This window comes from Cryptomeria japonica, chromosome 3 (genome assembly GCF_030272615.1).
Source record: "Cryptomeria japonica chromosome 3, Sugi_1.0, whole genome shotgun sequence".
NCBI classification, from domain to species: domain Eukaryota; kingdom Viridiplantae; phylum Streptophyta; class Pinopsida; order Cupressales; family Cupressaceae; genus Cryptomeria; species Cryptomeria japonica.
This window is the reverse complement of record NC_081407.1, coordinates 886,815,939-886,829,278: the sequence shown is the minus strand read 5'-3', so window position 1 is coordinate 886,829,278 and position 13,340 is coordinate 886,815,939. Positions and strand designations below refer to the sequence as shown.

Below are 13,340 nucleotides of genomic sequence, written 5' to 3'. Positions count from 1 at the left end.
AAATATTGTCTTATTGCTTGAATTTGTCTATTAGAATTGTACCCACTTTGGTGGCTTTAAGAGAACCTCAATTCAAATAATATAAAATTTTGAAAATTATATACCACCTTTTCAAAATTCGAAAGAATTATTCCCTCAATTTTAAGGGGTTGACAATAAAGAGGGCCATTGGTTTCCATATTCATAAAGGATTCCTCTATTCCTATAGATGACAAGGCTTCAAGTGTGTTTTTATTTTCAAATATAGATTCTTTTTCATTAATTAAGGGAGGATAATATCTAGTGCGAGTTGCAACCATAAATTTTTTATGTTTTGTCTAGACCTTGATCACGAAATTAAGGAGCATATTTTATGTCTAATATAAAATTACAAATAACTAACCTTACTTTATTTATTATAAGATTTTCAAAAATGTAAATTTTTAAAGAAAAATCCAAAAGTTGTGGCCTATAGAGAAAATTATGAAAACTTTGACTAAACTTTGATCAGTAAATTAAAGGACCTAATTTAAGTCTAAGAATAAATTACAAAGAACAAAACCTATCTATTTTTGGATAAGCTTTTTAAAAATATAAATTCTAAAAATTGTGACTTGTAAAGCAAATTTATGAAGAATAATAATAAAATATCAATGACTTTCTAAAAATGTACCTATTGGCCCCTTATCCTATCATTCCACACATCTAAGACATCCATTAATGGCTTAAACCCTCCAGGAATGCCCTAAGGCCTAAACCCTAAACCCTACATCTCCATGTCTTAGTCATTTTTTACTCTCCCTACCTACATTCTAATTTGGAGTTGACCGGCCCGAACAGTCATAATCACTTAATGCCATCGGTCGAAGGCTCCTTAGTCATTTCAACAACCGACCCTGTCTTCAAGCAACTACCCCTCCCGATAACTCCTTTTCTCTCTAGCCAATAGTGCTTAATTAGAATAAATCATGATCCAATGGCTAGCGAGGCCTCATGACCGCTTAATCGCAAATTAATTTAGGCCCTCCAGTGCAACGCGAGCCTTCTGATCAAGGATTAGACCAAGCAATGGTGGACCCGATCCAATGGAGCATTATAAAGGCTATTTTTGGCATCTCTTGACCATCTGATGATGCGCGAAAAGTTAGGATCAACAGCCATAATTCGAACTTGCAGCCAAACAATACAAAATGCAATGGTTAGGTGGGGGTTGTTGCCAATAGCAAGTTGAAATTGATTGTTTTGCTTTGTCGACTACCCTAATCTAATTTGGTTTGATCCAACCACTCCTAAACAACGTCATAACTTAGTTACAAGCTCTACAAACGCAATCCAAGACAACCATGCCCATTAATTGCCATAGGTGATCCCTTTCTTCTAATAGGGAATGTTGTTGACGCCATTTCATAGCAGGTCGCCCTGATTTTCAAGGATTTTGGCCTCATCGATTACTTATGCACAAGCAATTAGATTTTGATCCAATCACCCTATAGTCACCTCTGTAACCTAACCCCTGCTTGATTAGGGTTTCTTGCTCCGATATAAATTAGAGTTATGTCTGAGCTATAAAGATAATTTTGTAACATAATTTGTGGTTCTTTCCCTTGTTCTATTATAAAAATCTATGTTTTTGTAACTGCAACTTTTTGTCTTGCCATATATCAATAAAATTCTTTGTTTTACCTCTTTCCAATGCAAATAATTTGTGTAAAGCCTCTTACCTCTTTATTTGCATGCATTTATCTATGTTTCTAGACTGTATGTTTTGTTAATTTTGCTCATGAATGTTGCATTGTGAATATTCTTTGTTCCTTTTAGCATTTCATTGAGTTCTAACCTTCATACAGACCTTAGAAGACTAGCTTAGATAGGAAGTTATGTATGTTATTGGGAGCTTTCATTGATGTATTGTGTAGTCATAGGCAAGGAGAGAGACATTATAATCTTGGTGCATCACCTCCATTTACTTTTTGCATTCCTTCTCCCCTTTTCCTCTGCAAGTCATTAGAATAGGTTTAGAAGTAGGCTTTATAATTGTTGGGTTGGTTCAACGCTACACCCTGATTGGAAAGGAAGTTGGCCTTCTCCAGAGATTCAAGCTCTCAATGCAAGGTCCCACACTTGGAGGTTGTTTCCATGTCTCACAACGTTGCTTGGTATATGTACTTGGCAAGGGTGCAAACTTTTGTGACAACAATAACTTAGAAGGCTGAAGTATTTTTTAGATCTTATCTAATACATGCCTCAAAACCTAAGAAAAATCATATCAGAATTTGCATTGGTTTAAAAGTTATGGCGTAGCTCTGATACCAATTGCTATGATATTTCTTGAAAATATTTGCAAAAATAAAAAATATAGCAGACCACTTTGAAGAGGTGACCTCCAATTATCAGATGATAACATGTGAAGTCAATAATAAATTATTTGAGAGAAACATCTCCACCTTTAATATTAAGCTTAACTATGTAAGGACATACCCCTTCATCCTAATTAAGAGGGATTAGTGCATTAACTAATATTTATGTTAGGGTTAAGCATGCCACAAGTGCTTATTCTTATTATAATTAGGAATATACAATATATACTTACAAACATATCATATTAGGATCATAACATTCTTGGAGAAAACCAACCATCATGCCCATGGGTAAGAAATACTTTCCATATCTTGATGATACTTCTGGCCACCAACCCTCGACCACAAATTTGGAGTAAAAATGAATTAAACTAGAGCAATAATGAAAAGTTGAGTGGCAAGAACAAGTAGTATGCCCAACCTTGGCAATTATAGTAATGGAAGGATATATTCACATATTGTAAAAGAAAGTTGTACCTTTTTTAAGAGCAATAGATCAAGGTATCTCTTTATCTTTAAATATGCATGGAATGTACGAGATTAATTATCCATTTTAAATAAATTTCTAGCAACTTAATCAGCCTTGCAACAATATCCTTTAGGAATAGACAATAGAAAAATTATAAAGGAAAACGATAAAGGTAAACCTAGACCATCATAATAGTAATATGAGGTGAAGGAAAGACAACACTTGGTGTGAAAGAAGAAAATATAAATTTATGATATACAATCAACCAAGAAAATGACAAAACTCACTCTTGACCCCTGTGAGAAGGAAGATGCAAAATAAATCAATCTTTAAGAAGATAAAAAATAGGAAACTCCTAACCCCAAACACCTAGAATCCATTCGTTAATACCTTTGATAGAGGGCCATCTATCCAAGCAAGATCTTACCACCATCAAAATAGTGAAGGAGAGCACAAAGGGATCTAGAACCACCTCATCAATAGAATTTGATAATGGGAATCGAGAGCATGCCACCACATGGAAGACCATTCCAAACAACCATTTTCTCAACCCCTACCGCTCTCAATCAAGATGTCATTAACCCAAATACTAGGACATCTCTTTAAAAAACCCTTACAAAGACTAAAAGAGGATTCTCATCAAGAGACATTTGAAAGAGTCAACAGTATACTTTCCTTTTCTTCTATGAGCCACTTGATGAATGACAAGCACACCATGATTGCTCGTGATAGATCTAATCCTAAAAGTTTTACCATGAACACCCCTTTTCTAAACATCCTACCACAAATTTTCACCCAAACCTTTAATGACATCTCATAGAGTTGATTGTTGACCAAAAGTTAAAATGCCCTTATTGCCAAATCTATTAATTTCAAGGTAACTTTATCATCTAAGTTGATTGTAATTTGATTGTTGAAATAATTAATTAACTTAAATATTTAGAAAAGGTATCAAAACAATAATTATTTCTTCACTTGCTTATCATATAATTGTATACACTTTCCAATTTTAATCTCATCAAAATGTTTGTAAACCAAATCTTTAGCAGTATAATCAAAGAGAAAAATTGTTTAAATTCAAGAAATGGTATGCTTGTGAATTTTTTACCACACAAATGAACCATCTTGAGAAAAAGTAATTAAAATGGAAAGTATTTCCAAAGTAAATTCATTATATATAAAATAAAATAAAATAAACAAATACAATAACAATCCAATATCATAATAGTGAAGTTTACTTGACATTTTTTATTTAGTTTTGTGTTCATTTTGTGAGAATGGATTATTCACAAATGGTACAATCCTAAACAAAGTTAGGCACATTCCCCTAGCATTCACCTATCCCCATTCACTCACACACACTACCATACATTCATTACATCTTATCCAATTACACACATCTCCTCATACAAACCATATTTACTACAACATGTAACATTGACCGAACTATGATTGCTAAACAAACTCTATCATTCCATCATCCAAGTTGTTTCTCATATATGCATGTTCGATCTTGTCGCAATAGATCTAACCCCTTAATGTCCAAAATTCAAATTCGTATTTGGCTAACTTCAACCATTTCACTAACTATTATGAACCAAACACACATTTGCATGATTAATTGTTATATGATTGTATTTAAAGGCATGCAATTACATTCATTTTGTCACCCCCTCATATCTGAATACCCTCTCAAACTTTATCATTGAAGGATCACTCATTATAGGAATATTTTAAATTGTTGCACTAACAAGAATCATAATATACATGTCCATTGTAGGAACATATGAATAGCTAAAGCTAGTTAGTGTCCCTAGTCTAATAGAACCAATCATTTTTGGGGGTTGCAGAACTTGAACCTAGTCTAATAACCCTCTAAAAGTATTCATAAAAGCTACTAATCCAAAGAGCAAAGTAGGCACCAAGGAGTTTTGTGAGTCATTGAGTAGAGACACGTAACTAGTAAGATTCAATACAAATTGTTGAGCACAAATACATGAACACAAAAGACAAAGGAACAAATCTTGAACAAAGTCCAAAGTGAAACACAAATAGAAAGGTTGCATTCCCAATCCCAAGACAACCTACATTATATAATTGGAGCAATCATTCATCTTTGAACCTAGAGCTAAGTGTCATTAACCTTCTTTACATATACTTTATTAATTAGAATTTAATTCAAAACTAACCATTCCCATAATTGTCCTCTATTTAGTCTAGATTGTTTTGTTGCTTACATATGCATATCTTATCGTATTAGTCTCTAATAAGCTTAAGGGTGGATTATTTTCCTTTACAAATATATCAATATGTATATCAAAATAAGGGGAAGTGAAAGGTAAATGTGAAACACCAATTGGCATCAACTTTCTTTTAATGGAGGTCCAGATCCCTTGGATTAGCCAAACAGAAATCAATTCCTGATTTGCTTGACACGTTTTCTACATGTTAATGAAGAAAAACATTCAATAAGAAGACAAACAAGTAGGGATAGAAATGTGTCAAAGAAATACAAACCATTTAATGGAAAGCAAGCTAGAGTTGGGCTCTTCAATTAGCTATTTCAATACCTTTCTTTTAATGGAGGTCCAGATCCCTTGGATTAGCCAAACATAAATCAATCCCTAATTTGCTTGACACGTTTTCTACATGTTAATGAAACATTCAATAAGAAGACAAACAAGTAGGGATAGAAATGTGTCAAAGAAATACAAACCATTTAATGGAAAGCAAGCTAGAGTTGGGCTCTTCAATTAGCTATTTCAATACATGGCTAAGTACATCCTAAAAATAGATGTTAACCTGTGATACATTTGCAGATTATCTTCCTTGTTACTTTTTACCTCATTAGTCAAACTTGGTCTTTGAATGTTTTTACATTAATGCTTGGAGTCCAGGAGCTTGTCATCTGATTTTAATGCAAGAATCCCAATTCAAAGTCCACTCTTTTTCAGAAGATGAGTTAATAACAGCTTTGTAGCACGATCTGCTAAACTGGAAAACATTTAGGATCCCTGAAAAAATTATCATTACACATTGGGAAAGGTTAAGTACAAATTGTTGACCATAGAATCCACCTACGTTGGTAACACTTAGTTAGGAAGGTGCTACAGACTTGGTAAACATTGTAGTCTCTAAATCAATAATTTCTTAGTACATATCTCCAATTTGGTATCAACTCGCATATATTACCTGGAAGATCAAGTTGACCAAAGTCAAAACTTAATATGAGCGGAGTGCAAGATCTGTCATTTAATATGCATGTAAAATATGATATATCGTATAGAATCCAGACTAAGATCAGTTTACATGAAATAAACTCCAAATATAGCATTAGTTTCCATTCCCATACTATTTTCATCCAGTTCTTGAACAAACTCTAAATTGCCTTGATTTTCAATTACATGCAACATTACATTCCACCATTCTTTGTAACCGATTCATAAATGGAATCAATTTGTAAGGCCTATTTTGCAAGAGAATGCTCTATTTTGAACCATTGACATGTTGGCTGATGGGAAATTATCTGCATTGTGCTCCTCCAGCCTTTTGACTCATAACAGTTACCCAGCCACTTGTGTTCCATAAGTTCCGTTTATGACCTCATTTGGGACAATGTTCATTTCTATTAAAATCAACCAAACGAAAAGTAAATGCCATTTAAGACAAAAGTGATTTGCATTACTCAACCAAGTCAATATGAGCAGTCTGGATGAATCCTGGTAATTACAGACATTGCTAATTAAAAGTATTATGAAGTGTCAAATTAATAATAAAACAGTGTAGCTCCAAAAATGATAGACAAAGACCACGCGACATTGCTAATTAAAAGTATTATAAGTGTCAAATTAATAATAAAACAGTGTAGCTCCAAAAATGATAGACAAAGACCTCTACATACATTTCGGCTTAATATGAGGCATTTTCACTGCGTTGCTAACAAATTCATTTAACTGAAATTGCAACCATATCTCGAATGAATTCATTCTTTGTCTAAACCAAGGAAATAAATAAAAATTACCAAATTTTGCTTCTTGTCTACCAATACAGAATAAGTTAAAAACAATAAAACAACAACCGATTGGCACAACTTACCTGTGAATGGTAATTCCATATAATCTCAGAACTTGTGATGATTATAACCTGCAGGAACTTGCACAAATATCCCAGCATCTAAACACAACTGAAATTTTTAAACCTGTATATATGAAGAGGGGCCTCACATAATTCATAACTATGATCATTCTTTGGAGTAAATTACACCACAAATCGTTATTGAAAATGATTGAATGGACAAGAATCCAATAACCATGCCAGAGTTGACAAAAAGAAAAATTGGCAATCCGATCTAGGTCCAAGTCCCAATAACTCAACATTTATCTTGAGTTATTCCCCATTTTTGCTGCATTGCATCCAATAGCTTAATGAAGTGCTTGTTTCCTCAAAAAGAGACTATAATCCATGAATTAACCACCTTGTGGAAATTAAATAAGGAAAATCCTAAAGAATATAACCTATGCAAACTCTCAACAAGAACTCCCCAAAAAAACTGCAAATCTTTCCAATCAAAAAACTAAAACCATTGGTAGGTCCATTAACCACCTTCGTCTTTGCAAACATGGAAAATACGACAGAGTAACCCTGAGGCAGCATACATAAGCAAGATAGGTTATAGCTAAGATAATAGCCAAAGCACTGGCTCTCAAGCTTCGTTCAATTCATTCTCTTGGCTTTGGCCCTTCACATTGGCTATGCTTTAGGCTCTTGGCTTTGGCCTTCAATTCATTCAAATGGTTTAAATGCTTTTCACTTTTGCCTTCGATTCATTCAAATGGTTTAAATGCTTTTCACAGATGCTTCTGCTTGCATTACCATCTCAGGCCAACAATCCACCTCTTTTGTACTCTTTCAGTCAATTAGAGAAGGTTGTCCTCTTGCCCTAGCTCTCTATGTTTTGGCTGCTGAAGGTTTTGGATACTTACTCGCTCATGCTGTTTCTCAATCCTATGTCAAGGGGATTTATCTTCCTAATTGTTCTCAACAGCTTGTGAATAGCCATTTTGCTGATGACTCTTTTCTCACTCTTTGTGAGGAAGAAGATAACATCAATCAGGCTCTTCAATGTCTACGGGTTTTTTGTCAAGCTTTCAGTTCCAACATTCAATGGCAGAAGACTTTATGTTATAGACAATCTTTTCATCCCAAGCCAATTCCACGGCATTCCTTCAAAGCTTTGGCAAGCAATTATTGAAAGAATTGAGAAGAAGTTGCAATATTGTACTACCAGGCCTCTTTCACTGGCTGGAAAATTCCAAATTTGCTCTGAAATTTTGGTGGCCACTAATATTTACTACTCATGTTGGGCCCCTTCAAGGCTTCTTACTGGAAGGTTGAGAAGATTTTCTCAGGGCTTCCAGTGATGGGCATCACAGCTTCCATCATGTGGTTTGGGAATTTTGTTGCCTCCCTCGTGAGGCCAAAGGCTTGAGATTAATTTCCATTTGTCATCAAGGCATTGCCTTGTGTGCTAAATGGACCATTAGAGCCCTTAACACCAATGAAGCTTGGAAGATTCTTGTTCGTCACTGCATTAACAAGGGCACTCCTCAAGGCCATCCAGCCTAGAAAGGCCTAGACTTAAGCATTCTTCTCACCATGAGAAAAGCTGTTTCTATTCAAGGCACTTTTGTTATCAGAAGTATTTGGAAAGCTTGGGAAGCCATTGAACCCTGGCTTTGTTGGGCTGAAGATGATTTTCATAATAGTTTATCCATTAACTAATGCTGCATTTGGCAGACCCCACTTCTCAATTCTCAAGGGAAGTTGTTGGCTCTTCTACCTTGAATACATGCCTTGGAAGTTTTTCAAACGAGGAGCTAGAATTGTACCAGATTTCAATCATCAGGCCACCAAGGATTTTCTTCCCTGGCCTGCTGTCAAGTTGAAATATAGGCTCTCTAATCAACACCACAAAACTTACCCGAAACTTATGAGGCAGTTATTGATGCTATCCCTCCTCAAATGCATCACAAAATTGGAGTGTGCTGCCTCAAACCTTGGTGGAAGGACTAGAAGTGGTATCTCAAAACTCCCTTTCAGAATAACAAGCCCTCTTAAAGTTATTCTTGGCTGTCTCCATATTTGCACATGGTGGATCAACTCAATCTTCACTAGCAACTGCAATCCTGTAAAGGGATGTGGAAAAAAAGATTTCAAGGCATATGGTTGGTGGCATTGGAGCCCAAGTTGACTCACTTTGCCTAGTGCCTATTGTACCAAGTCCTTCCTTTGGGGACTCACCTTACTCACATGGGCATTACCAATCCTAATTGTCCTTTCTGTGGTCAACCTGAGTCCCTTAAGCATCTCTTTTGGTTCTGTACCTAGGCTCAAGAAGCTTGGTATTAGATCTATGACTTCTTCAAGCCCTTCAAGCTTGCCCCTTCCTCATGGCGCGTGGTTTTTCTTGGAGACTGGCCTTGTCTCTCACACAAGTATACCCAAATTTGGCATGCTTTTAGGGTGGAAATTCTCTTCAGCATTTAAAAAGATAGGAATGCTACTCTTTTTCCTCACTATGGTGCTGATAAACATTTTTCTTTGTATACTAAAGCAATCATTTGTTCTAATGTCCTCATGCAAATTTAGATGCAAGCCAACAAGGTTTTACTTGAAGTTGTGAATCTCCAAGAGTTGGTGGACCACTAGGTTAATGCCCCTTACGTTGTTGCCCAGTTTCCTCCTAACTCTAACTCCCCTTGAGGGTGTCAGCATGGATGCAATCCCTTGTCTCAGCGGATTGGGATAGCTGTGGAGATGGTGGTTCTCACTCCCCTAGTCCTATGCCTCAAAATCCCAAGGACTCTGCTGCCTGTGGAGGATGGTCTTAACCTTTCCCATCTGCCATCTCCAAGGCAGGGCTCTAGCTGGCTAGACACCGGCAAGTTCCTCCATGTGTTGCTCGCCATCTCTACAGTTCACACTCAACAGCCTCTCAAGGACCATGAAGAAGATGCTATCGCTCTCAGTGGTTGAGAGCCAGTTGATGATACCACCCTCGGTGATGTTTGGGGGAAGCCTTTCGATTAAGACCCTCCTCCTTCGCCGAGCATAGCCACAACTACTTAATTATGTTTTTGGACTTGACCCCTTTGTTATGATCTTTTTGGTAGACTTTCAATGTGCCATATACCACCCCTTCTTTTCTTTTTTGAATATTGCAATATTTACTTTTTTATTGATATAAAGTTTAATAGAAAATATTCATATTTTAAAAATAATAATAATAAATAATAAATCATCATGGTAATCCCAATGGACATAACCTTATGCTGTAAATCTTAGTACTAAAATGAAAGGCAAAACATTATGGCAAAATTTAAATCATTGTTTCATCTTGAAGAAGATCTGAAAATTACATCATCATAATCGCACCAGATAAACCAATCCCAATTCTTATTATCAGAGTTACTGTCGAAAGTAAGCAACCACAGTCAAAAGAAAATGTAAGTTGGATCACAATAACCTAAGCTTTCAAAATATTTTAGGCTGCTGCCTCTGCTTGCATGCATAGCACCTGGCTTCAATGTATTGTTATGTTTAAGGGTTATTCAAGTTTCATTGATCACAATTGAGAATTTCCAAAAGCAGAGAGAGTACAACCCAGGGGCTCAAACTTCATAAAACACCTTAAAAGTCCAAAATAATTACAGGCTAACTACTCTAGAACTACCGAACAGATGACACCCCAGAAAAGCTGGCAGAATAATAAAAATCCATGGCAGAACAAGTCAATACAACATAACCAGACACCAAGGCAATGTAAGCTTGTGAGTATTTTTAATGCGACCATAGGAATAGTAAAGCTAAATGCAGGATAGGATACCTTACCATTAATACCAAATCAAATCACCCACAACAAAGGTAAAACCATCAACACTTAATGTATTATTGATGTGCAGGGTAAAAAGAATTGGCTACAAACAAATGAACGGCAATACCCATCCAGTACAATTAGGTTCAGCTCATTGATACAACACAAGAATATAAAGAATGGCTGACTAACTTCACTTGTATTGCACAGAGAATTAGTGTTCAAACATTGCAAGGTTTTAAGAATTTCCAAAAAATAATTATTTCATATATGATATAACTGAATTTCCAAAGAGTCCAGAAAGCTAGTTTTTATTTAGTACAATTTAAGAACAACAAGAATATCTCCAAAACCGTAACTGATATACATATTCACTAGCAATTGCACCTTGGTGTGCAATGGGTACGCCGAATAGATGTGGAAGGCTGGTTAGGCTAATTGTATATTCTATTATTTTTGCATACATTTATCCATCACATTAGGTCAAGTTTAGGTCATTTAGAAAATAATATTGTTTGTGCGATAACGGTTTGAATAGAGAAGTGATAAATTCGAATCAACTATTTGTCCACTTACATGGACTCAAATGTGACTAAAACAAAACCTCTAAATAAGGAAGATAATTAGGTTCCATTACCATTAGGGAGACAACAGCAAGGAGAGAGAGATATATTATTATATAGGGATAGAAAGAGGGACATACAGAATGGGGAAGAGAGTGAAGGAGAGAGAGAGGGGGCAATGAGATGGAGATGGAGATGGAGAGAGATATGAAGAGAAGGAGAGGGAGAGACAAAAAGTGAGATGAGAGAAAGATCTAGATGAATAGATAAATATATAGAGGTAAAGAGAGGAAGAGATGGCAAAATAAATATAGAAATAGGAAGTGATATAGGGAGAGTTATAGCGGTAGAGAGAGATCGATAATGAGGCATGTCTAGAGATATAGGAGGAGAAAGGAAGATAGAGATAGAGATGAAAGTAGAGGGGGAGAGGAAGATGGAGATAAATAGATAGAGAGATAGAAAGAGGTAGAGGGAGAGAGGAAGATAGAGAAATAGGGAGATAGAGTTGAGCTAGAGAGGAAGATACAAAGAGATGAAAAGGGTGAGGGAGAGAAGAGGGGGAGATAGAGAGATATAGATGATGAGAGAAAGAGGGATAGATAACTAGAGATTGATAGATATATATATAGTAAGAGGATAGAAATTCAAATTTAAATCTCTTTAAATGACATCTTAATATTAAAATGGAGAGAGAGGAGCAGAGAGGTATAAAAAAAGGGAGTGATAAGGAGAGAAAAAATGTGAGGGTTCGAGAAAAATATAAAAGGGTGGGAGAGACAGAAGGAGAGTGAACGAGGGAGACAATGGTAGTAGGGGAGATTGAGAGATATATAGATAAAGACATTGTATTGCACAGAGAATTAGTGTTCAAACATTGCAAGGTTTTAATATTTCCAAAAAACACCCATTTCATATAACTGAATTTCCAAAGAATGCAGAAAGCTAGGTTTTATTTAGTACAATTTAAGAACAACAAGAATATGTCCAAAACCGCAACTGATATACATATTCATTCAATATAATGCATAAATCCGTTTAGGGGCAAAATTATGAAAAACCCACTTACGATATATTTTCAGAGCACCTGTGAATCTGCTGCATCTGCAACGAGGGGCAATCTAGGAGCCTGACCCAGAAGGCAAGAACTCGAACCATAGACAAGGCAAGTTAGCAGGAAAAGGAAGACAGTATTATCAAAACTAATCAACAGGCTTAGGCCAAGCCCTCCATCAAACCCAAAGCTCCGGTCCACCAATTCAGGAAAAATGAGGATAACATCAAGCACAATTGCTTGCATAACATTAAACCTCACATAACGACTTAAATTGGGGTTTCTTACGACAGAAAAGTAGAAGACGAAAAATACCAGAATGCTTGCAAAGGGAAAACTCCGGTATGCTCTTATGGCCGGTAAAAGGGGTTCGAGCAGCAGCTGTGCCGAAGGAAATTCCGTCAAGAAAAAGCGGCCGTATTGAACTCCGTCGAAGAAGGGGAGAAAATACCCAACTGCTGCAATCAATCGGTCTGCTGCAGGCACAGAAGGAGTGTTATTGTTGTTTCCGCTGCAAAGGACAACCATTGATTTCTTGAGAATGGGGAAATCGAACCCGGAACGTGATGACGTTCCAACACTGAGGAATTTAGCTGTGGAAACGAATGCGGTTGAAATTTTTGGTGAATGGAGGTTTGACAGGGACGAGGCAGCCAAAGAGAGTGAAGCCGCCATTGTAGCAGTGGAGAAAAGCTTTCCAAGAAGCCCAACAGCTTCTCATCCATACATACCGAGTGGGATATTAAATAGATCTTAGAGCCAGTCCCGTGCACGACTGCATTTACCGCAAGATCCCCGTGGCATTTTAAATTCTCTATTATGTTATTTAAAAATTAGTGCAAAATACTGTTACCAAACGATTTAAAAATAAATCATAGAAATTCTTACTCACCAAAATATTTTAGGAAGCCCCTTCATAAAACCATAATCTTAATTTAAGTATTTATAATATCATGATCTTTTAAAGAATAATCTTTAAAAAATAATTAATTAAAATAAAAAAATATTTTATTATTATGAGGTGTATAAATTATATGTGAAGGTT

The 13,340-nt window shown here is 35.9% G+C and overlaps 1 protein-coding gene across 3 annotated transcripts; it reads right to left on the bottom strand.

Annotated features, from left to right (window-relative positions):
* Positions 1 to 4,934: 4,934 nt before the first annotated feature.
* LOC131070784 (protein TIC 20-v, chloroplastic) lies at positions 4,935 to 13,125 on the bottom strand. 3 transcript variants are annotated; one of them, XM_058006433.2, is made up of 2 exons: positions 12,311 to 13,125; positions 4,935 to 5,246 (listed from the first exon to the last, which is right to left on the bottom strand). In XM_058006433.2, exon 1 carries the CDS (start codon positions 12,968 to 12,970, stop codon positions 12,320 to 12,322), a length of 651 nt encoding a protein of 216 aa, XP_057862416.2. In that variant the 5' UTR covers positions 12,971 to 13,125; the 3' UTR covers positions 4,935 to 5,246; positions 12,311 to 12,319. The 3 variants fall into 3 exon arrangements, with proteins under 3 accessions (XP_057862416.2, XP_057862414.2, XP_057862415.2); XM_058006431.2 differs by lacking the exon at positions 4,935 to 5,246 and adding an exon at positions 5,502 to 5,997; XM_058006432.2 differs by lacking the exon at positions 4,935 to 5,246 and adding an exon at positions 6,052 to 6,430.
* Between the last annotated feature and the right edge of the window lie 215 nt (positions 13,126 to 13,340).